At 41.5% G+C, this 9,147-nt stretch overlaps 1 protein-coding gene across 1 annotated transcript; it reads left to right on the top strand.

Annotated features, from left to right (window-relative positions):
* Positions 1-410: 410 nt before the first annotated feature.
* hexdc (hexosaminidase (glycosyl hydrolase family 20, catalytic domain) containing) lies at positions 411-7,915 on the top strand. Its single transcript, XM_036526422.1, has 13 exons — positions 411-755; positions 2,687-2,794; positions 3,146-3,261; positions 3,785-3,872; positions 4,234-4,398; positions 5,368-5,551; positions 5,730-5,801; positions 5,968-6,166; positions 6,434-6,516; positions 6,633-6,711; positions 6,977-7,090; positions 7,303-7,392; positions 7,699-7,915. The coding sequence occupies exons 2-13, from the start codon at positions 2,708-2,710 to the stop codon at positions 7,898-7,900; spliced, it is 1,479 nt and encodes a 492-aa protein (XP_036382315.1). The 5' UTR covers positions 411-755; positions 2,687-2,707; the 3' UTR covers positions 7,901-7,915.
* The last annotated feature ends 1,232 nt before the right edge of the window (positions 7,916-9,147 follow it).

Genomic DNA, 9,147 nt, shown 5'->3' with positions numbered 1-9,147 from the left:
TGAAAAAAAAACCAAATGCTGCAGGAAACAACTTCAGTTTTCACATTTTATTCAAGGCTGCTATATCTGTAGCATAATCGCTAGTTACACCGTTGATACAGTGTGGTGGGAACGGACTAGCCCGTTACCTGACAACGGCGACAACTGAAACTAAGAATAGTTAGCTAGTTTCCAGAATTATCTGCATCAGCTAAAGAGCAGATATGAAAGAAATACATTCAAGAAGACAACAATACTTCGCATTCAATTTCAGTTCGTTTTGAGCTGTGCTTTTATGCCTACTCCCCGCCTCTTTCCAAGGGGACCAATTAAACTACAGCGATTGTTATGTTAGGACCAATTACAAAGCGACATCGTATGCGGTTCCTGGACATCTTTTATAAGTATATATATATAGAATCAGCTCGCATACGCTGATTCCTGATCAGCTTCAGTTTTTATTATCATAGCTTGGGTATTAGGTGTGGATTGTGTTAGCTGATCCTGGATCATCTTTCATACGAAGAATCAACGCGAACCCTTTACGGAACTTGATCAGGCAAAATTAATCGATTACTCGTTTTGTTTACAAGGTCTGGATTTAAAACCAGAACCTAAATAATAAGGCGTACTTGTCACCTATCTCTTTTGAGACTGACCGTTGCATCTGTTGTCGGTATAGTTGCATGCTTGAAAATAAGCTAGTATACCTAAATAGATGGAAAATCGGAAGAACTTTGTATGGATTGTGTCAATTAGGTAGCTAGCTAGAGCAGGTAAGGTTACACATTTTAGTTACTATTAGCGAGATGGTTGTGCGCTGACTTGTCACAGCAGTTGATCCTCCGCAAATGTTTGGCTGCTTTCTGCTGTACGGTGGTTTTTACAACAACCAATGCGCAAGCTAGAATAACAGCACTCAACTATAGTTGATCGAAGCTAGTGGTGGCAGAAGCCTGGCTGATGAAAATGGTGATATAGTATCAGGGGTACGCCTTATGACAGATGCTGATTGTGGCATTGATGCCCACAATGGCGCTATATTATATATATTAAGTGTGGCACTACTGCACTAATTGAATGCACCCTTCTAAAGCGACCTGAATAAGAGCGTCTGCAGAATTAATACGTCACTATAAATACAGTTGTTATGTTTCATTTCCGTAATGGGTCGCCTTTCGCCAGACCAGATGCGAGAAAACCGATTCACCCCAAGGTCTGGGCTCTGGCAGAGCGACTAAGAACGTAGCAAAGGACAGTGCGCCTCTTTGTATTGCAGTTGATGGGAGATTGTGTGAAATTGTCCACAATATCGCTATTTACTCAAGATCCAAATCTTGGAACTTATTTCGACCCAGTGTTTTATGAGGTGGAAAGTGCTACCAACGTAATGATCTGAAATACGGACTTGACAGTTGGAAAACTCAAAAAACGCATTTCTTTGTAACAGCTTCTCTGGACACGTACACTTCATGTGTGTACTTTATGAGTACTGTATGTTCATGTATCCGGATGTCCCACCATATATGTTCAGATGTGGTTCCTACGAAATATTTGGCCAAACGATAGAATCATTTCATTCAGAGCGATATTTGTGAGATACTTATGCAAAAAATGCTTATTAATAATAATAATAATAATAATAATCTCCCTGTCCTGAGCACAAGTCCTCTTAGTATAAAATGCAATCTGAACTGACATCCTGCCTCTTCACTTTCACAGAGTTGAGCTTGAGATGTGCCTTCTGGTTTTGCTCTCAGTTAGGACTTATGTGAGAATTGGTGCATTTGTGTGTAGATGTGCTACCCAGTCTGTTTTACTTGTCTCCATTAAACATAACTTGCTTTGTTTGTGATTGTATGGGCAAAGTGTGTGGGTAAACGACATTCTCTTTCAGCCCATGCATCATTCCTGCCGGTGGCTGAGGGCAGATCTAGGGCCTCTCAATATCCCAGCTGTTCTTGCATAAAGTACTGTCATTGACATGTGTTAATCAGATATTTGAATCTGTCTTTCATCTGCCACCACACTCTTCTGAGAAGAGTGGTGAGTTGCACACACTCTGCCCTATTAGGGCACTTAGAGGTTAACTGACTTGGAAAGTACTGGGATGTGCCAACTGTAAGCAGAGGTCCTGCACACAGAATAATAGATGCTGTGTTTTCATGGCCTACACAGGCGTGAGCAAGCTGCCCCAAGCTATATGGTGGCTCAATCCACAGTGGGGTGTTTTCAGTGGAGCCCCATTTGATTCTGTTTGTGCTGAAGCAAACTGGGCACACTCATGAGGCATTAAAAGCTTGATGTGTGGACACCACATGAAAAACGTGAGTAGTTTTAGACACTGCCTGCTCCCTGAAGCTGGTCTTGTGAGTAGCAGAAATTTGTATATATGTCATTATTCAGCCTGTGTCCTGGCTTACAGGTTTTCAAGTGAAGTTGGAGTACGGGACATGTGTGAGCAGCAGGGAGATGGCATGGCAGGAAAATATTTCTGATAATAATCTCACCCATATCATGTGTAGTGAAATGTGTCCTCTTATTTGTCCGCTGACCTTTTACTTCCACAATTACCTCCATAATCTAGTGTTAGTCAGTTAGAAATAATTAACTGAAGCTTAAAATTGCATGCACAGTCAAGATGTGTAAAAATGCAATATGCAGATTCAAGCACTGATAAATCATCAAAGCTGTTTTTCCTTTTCAGATCTCGAACACATCTCTAACCATGAACATCTCACATTGGACCACTGGGAAAAAAATTGTTCACCTCGATTTCAAGGGAGCTCCACCTAGAATGAGCTACCTGCAGAAGGTAAAATTATATAGCAATCATTCTCTAGCAATCAGCAAAGAAGTAATGCTCTAATTCTGTCCCACTCACAATACTATTTATTTATACTACTTACTGAGTTAATACTGTGAGTTTCCCTCACAGTATTTTCATATGCATAGATAGACATCTGTTCTATAGTTTCTCACATGTGTGTGTGCAGTTCAAAAGCTCTGTCACTCTGCAATTTTATCATCACCCAAAACGAATCACGATCAACAATAACTGAAACTAAAGGCTAGCATGAGGTTTTTGAACCCAAATTTGTAAATCTGTGTTGATATCTCCTGTATTCTCTCAGCCTTTCTCTCTCTTCCCCACCTGTATTTCTAGCTCATCCCTCTGATTGCTGACCTGGGTGCAGATGGCTTACTTTTAGAGTACGAAGACATGTTTCCTTATGATGGAGAGCTGAAGGTCCTTCAAGCTACTGATCATCCTCCGTACAGGTGTGGTAACAAGAACACTATTGCCCTTCTACATAGCACATTCAAAACAGTCCTGAGTACTTTTCAGGTTTTGTGTTTGTTTGTTTTTTTTTTCACCAAAGTTATCCACAGCTCTCCTCTGCAATATTAGGCAGCATATTTACTTTTTACTTGATGACCTTATATAATTATTAGGCAACCATTATTTAACACAAACCTTCGAAAGCTTTTGTAATGGCATATGTTGACTCCCACACCCTCTTCCATATTGTTATTGCATGTTTTTGTCAACAAAAAAAAACTACAAAAATACTTATTTCAGAATTTTATTGTGTGGGAGCTTCCATTAATAATTTTCCAAAGTGCATTTCAGACCTACATTGTGATACTTACACCTCCCACCATCCTCCAGCCTTCCTCTTGATATGTACAGTTATGAATGATTTCTCAAGTTTTCTAGTCATGTCTTTGAAACATGACTGGGGGAAAGGGGATATGATCATGACTTGATCATTTTCATTGGCAAAATGATTTTTTCTCACAGTCCTGAGGAGATTAAGATGATCCAAGATATGGCCAAGTCCAGTGGGTTAGAGGTCATTCCCTTGGTACAGACCTTTGGACATCTGGAGGTGAGTTTGTAGAAGCCACCTGTGTCACTGTAGTCACTGTCTGTATAATCTGTGTGAGATAATGTCCATGTTGGGGAAAGGAATGGGAGAGTGACATAAGCTTGTACTGTATTGCTGAATGTTGCCATGACTACCTTAGAATTGTCCCCAAAAAATAGAAATGTCTCATATTCCATCTCTCAGACTCCCACACACTCTCATTCTCTCTGTCTCTCTTTTTCTGTCACTGTCTTCACTTGCTAAAGTCTTCACTAATATGTGAAGTCTTTTGATGGTTCAATAAAGAGTGTCAGAAGTCAAGTATCTCACTCTGTCGCTCTCTCTGTCACATTTTCTGAAACATTGCGTTCCCTTCTCTCAGTTTGTTCTGAAGCACAGGGCATTCTGGGAGCTGCGAGAGGTGGGTTTCTGTCTGGGCACATTGAATCCTCATCGGGAGCAGAGTGTGAAGCTGCTACTGGACATGGTGCACCAGGTGCTGGAGCTACACCCTGATATTAAGTGCCTACACATCGGAGCAGATGAGGTACTGCATTTCCATAGCATAATTATGGATAAAGGATTGCTAATTGTAAACTGAAGCAGCATCAGATTAGTATAAATCAGATATTGTATGTATCTGACATTGAAATAGGATTAAGTAAATATAATTATGGAATCATGTTGTAAAATAAGAACTTGGTGCTGGATTTGGGTGGATTTGAACTTAGCCATGCATCAGGATGTGATTCATTTCTTAATTAAACTTAAATTATGTGTGATGTGTAATATAATGTGATTAGTTGATAACTTCAATTGTAATGTAATAAAGCGTAGAATTAGGCTGAATAGAAATTTCAAACATTTAAATTGGATTTTAATTTACAGTAACTGGTTTGATTATCATTTATTCTTAATCAGAGCCATAGCTGAGTCAGCTTGGTCTGCTCTTTACAGGGCATTAAATGCTACTTGCTACAGTTACAGTGGCAAGTAGTACTATCTATAGACTCTGCATAGATATTTATTTTCTCATCCATGTTCCTTGCATCCTGTATTACTCATAACTTTGACAAAATAGTTAGGACATACAGCACTGAAAATGTATTTGTTACCTCATGGGGTTCCTGGAGAAATAGTGTTTCATTACCATTTTTGTCCCACTATTATTGCAGGAAAAGACTGCACACTAAGTCACCAGCAACCTTTAAATGGTTAAAATTTAAGTTGATAACTGAAAACAATTGCAAGTAATACTACCTATGGTGACCATTGGCCAGCTTTATTACAAGACTAAAACCTCTGTGGCTCTGTGTTTAATTCAAGTTTAGTGCCACCTACTGTATGCTTGTATGATTGCATTTAATGCCTGAGACATTATCCTGTGACTTAGCTAGTAGATGCACACACCAATTGTCTTGAATGATACATATTTTACTTTTTTCCTGTCACACATTCACAGCCCCTAATTCTCTTTAACTGTGAATGTCTCTTTAAATGAGATGTTACTCCTCAGGTGTACCTCTTAGGCCAAGGGGAGGAATCCAGGCGTTGGCTGAGTACTCCTGGCCAGGACATTCACCAGTTGTTCCTTGGTCACGTGACGAAGGTGGCAAAGAGTATACGGGCAACCTGGCCTCACCTCAGTCTAGTAATTTGGGATGACATGCTGAGGAATATGAGCCCAGACACTCTCAAAGGTGAGGGGGAAGGAGAGGGTTCATTAAAAGTGTGTAACTGGTTTGACAAAACATAAAACCAGATGTGACAATGGCTTGCATGTGGTTTTCATTGTGTAATTTTGTAACTGTAATTAACTTTGTTTCCGCATTTTCCACTTCCTGTTTGCTGTCTCCAAACCCTCTACACCCATTGCAGACAGCGGTCTTGTCAACCTGGTCCAGCCAATGCTGTGGGACTACAGCCCTTCTCTTGATGTGGAAGGCACAGGTAGATCAGTTGGCCCCATATGTATCAAGCTCATCTAAGAGTGTCACATACTCTGCTGTTTTCTCCCCCTCGTTGCTCTTACATGTAATGCGCCCCCCCCCCCCCACCCCCCCGCCCTCTCACTACCTGTTTGGCTGTTTTTTTTTGTTTATATTTCAATATACAGTTTGTCTGATGGAGAAGTACAGGAGTGCAGGTCTTTGCCAGATGTGGGCGGCCAGTTCATTTAAAGGCTCCACTCACGTGAGCGCCTGCGTGACTCCCACTCAGAGGCACGTGGACAATCACCTGCAGTGGCTGCAAGTGGCGGCCGCAGTGCCTGATGGGGTGGAACTGCAGGGCATCGCCATCACTGGCTGGCAAAGGTGAGGATGCGATGTAATTGGACAGTGATACCCATGCAGCAGGTTTCCACAATTATTCATCACAGCAGCACACTTACAGGCAAGATTCATAATGTGTCATGTAGCACGTGCAGCAGAGAAGACAGCAGGCATTGGTTCACTGCTCAGCCTGAAAGCAATTCATATGTGTAACTCTATAAACAATTCAAAAAATAATGTTTTTAAAGTGGTCTGTATTTTGGCTGTTGTGCAGTTTGAAATGGTGATAGGAGTGTTCACTTTTGCCAGGTATGATCACCTGTCCGTCCTGTGTGAACTGCTGCCCGTGGGCCTGCCATCCCTGGCTTCCTGTCTGGAGACGCTGCGCTGTGGTCAGCCCTTCTCACTCTCCTTCACTGCCAGAAATAACACATTTCCTTTAACTCAATGGCATAATAACAATACTATTTATTTATGCTACTTACTGAGTTAATAATGTGTGCTGCAGGCAGCTTCAGTGAGGAGGCTCAGAGAAATGTCACAGAGGCTCTTGGGATCTCCTCCGTGGAGGTAGAAGGCTTGCTGTGGTGAGGCCTTAATCTTCACTAGTGATAACAATGTCAGTGGTGCTCTAGGAGTGACATTTCTGTCGATCATTTTGTTAATTACTGACAAGTTGTTGACTTGAAATGCAAGTGTTGAGAGGATCCACTTAATTTCCCTCATTGATCTCTGCTATCTTCAGCAAAACATGTTAGCCATATGATTGAGCTCGGGTAGTGCTGCACAGTGACGACAGGGGTCCGGGTAAGAAGTAATGATTTCTGTGCTGCGTTTGGTGCCTCTGTACAGCAGCCCCTGCTCAGGCGGCACTTCCCCGTACCCTGGGCAGAGGCTGGCAGAACTGGTGGTGGAGCTGACTGCACTGCTGCAGTCTGAGGAGCTCAGTTTCGTGGACACCAACATGTGAGTGAGAACTGAACAAGTCAGTGAGTCTTGCTACCTCAGTTACACTGGTGTGATTTGTGCAACCTGGTAATGTGCCCAAATGGATTTCCTAAAATACTCAGACAGGGGGACATAGACAGGTAATGATTGAGAAAGGCAAATGATTGAGAAAGGTAGTGCTGATGTGCTAACAGCTGCAAAGAAGGAAGCAAGCGTTCTCTGATTTGTAGGTATGTGAAGGGATGGTTCACCCCCTACCACAGGCGGAGGAAGGTCGTCAACCCCCTTATATTACAGCAAATCCAGCATCAAGCTACAACGTAAGTCCGTTATTTGTGTATTATGTATTTCCATTTTTATATTTTTATTGTAGAATTTGTTGGGCTTGTTTAATCAGCTAGCATCTGTCAACCATGTTCATTTCGATCCAGTCCATCTCAGGAATTCATGGGTTTCCAATACAACCACATTATAATGCAAGTTTTCTTACAACATGGCTCACAACTTGCAATCAGATTCTTCTGGGGCATGCCTCAACACAAATCGTTTCCCATGTCTCGTTTCTTGGCCGGTCTAAAATCCAGACCTTACCACTCTGAGGGTGTGCTGTGCTGAACTTCCTCTAGTTTGCTGGCGAGGTTAGAGCCGAAGGTGGAGGCCGCGACACAGGAGATGAGGCACCTGTTTCCTGACTCCACCGCACAGGAGTGGATACAGCAACACGTGAGTGCGGTGTTGGAGCCCCTCCAGAGTTTACTGGAAGACGTGCAGGTAACCATCCGGGGGATGCTCCCATCCAATGCTCACCCCCTCCCTGCTGGGCAATAAAGGAAGAAGAGGAGGATTTTTCAGGAGGAGAAACAGAGCTGGAGTTGAGGCTCCCATTCCTGATGGGTAACTCTTAGTGCACCGACCTGTGGCATTAGGATTATCAGATGGAAGAAACATGCAGGGGAGAGGCAGGGCCCAGGGCCTGTGAGATTGTACCCCAGTTCTTAAGTGTGTCTGTGTGTCTTTCTGCTATGCCCTAACCTCCTAACAACATAAATATTGAATCATGGAAACACATATTAACAAACATACATGACAATTCACGTAAGACAGTTCTTTTTTTCCAGCACATTTTCAATAGCATCTGAGCTGAAGTTATAATCAAAACTGTCTCATTAATAGTATGATTTTTTTGCCATTAGGTTTTACAAAAATAAATAGATTTGCATTTTTAAAATGACTGTATGCACCCAGTATAATTTGTAAAGCATTCTGAGGTCTCTGTAATGATGTAGCATTGACAGGAATGTAAGAGTAAAGGGAAAGGGAAGATTATTTCCCTTTATGTCATTGTGCAGCACAGTGGTAGATTAAATGAATTTTGCAACATTTGTACAACATGTTTAGAACACATGCATAAGATTGTCAACAACACATAAAACATTTATTTGGGCACACTGAGGATCTTGATGTAGAACACAAAAGTACAATGAATCAAGGTGCAATGTGAATCACAATGTCTCCTGATACTGGAAATATTTTCTTTGTGGAAGTCATTGGTGGAGGGGATAATATTCCTCTGTATCAACAGCACAGAATAGACCTGTACCTTCAGCTATGCCACAAGCACTGTTAATTATGTGTTTGTTGTATTGATTGTTAATGGTTCAATTAAATGTGTTTAAATGAGGATTCTGAGGTTTTGGGGTTTTCCACCTTCAATAATTAACATTAGTTGTACCCTTTGTCAATCGACATCATTTAAAATCAGTTAATTGCCATTGTCTTTGATTCCATGTATGTGTGTGGGGTGGGTGTTTAATTGAATTATGACACCCACTGGTTAATGAGCCACAATTGTCTGATTGACCTGTGGGGCAGGATGCATTTGAGTCAGCAGAGGCTGCTGTCTGGCTAGTTTCTGGTTTGTGTGTGTGTGTTTTTAAAATAAATTAATTGGTTTTTGGTAAGACTGTCCTGCGAGTTTCCAGAAAATCATACATACATATTTGAGTTAATCATCAAACACAGGATCCTTGTACATGAAAGACAGCTGAGATCCATAAGTATACAAACAATTTAAG

This window comes from Megalops cyprinoides, chromosome 1 (assembly GCF_013368585.1).
Source record: "Megalops cyprinoides isolate fMegCyp1 chromosome 1, fMegCyp1.pri, whole genome shotgun sequence".
Lineage (NCBI taxonomy): Eukaryota > Metazoa > Chordata > Actinopteri > Elopiformes > Megalopidae > Megalops > Megalops cyprinoides.
This window is presented reverse-complemented; position numbering and strand designations above follow the sequence as displayed.

What these genes read in the sequence shown, in the direction of transcription:
- hexdc (XM_036526422.1), top strand. Translation starts at nt 2,708, where the DNA reads ATGAACATCTCACATTGGACCACTGGGAAAAAAATTGTTCACCTCGAT. An exon ending in TCTGGAGACGCTGCGCTGTG is followed by an intron (nt 6,517 to 6,632) that starts GTCAGCCCTTCT and finishes TGTGTGCTGCAG; the next exon opens with GCAGCTTCAGTGAGGAGGCT. An exon ending in AGTTTCGTGGACACCAACAT is followed by an intron (nt 7,091 to 7,302) that starts GTGAGTGAGAAC and finishes TCTGATTTGTAG; the next exon opens with GTATGTGAAGGGATGGTTCA.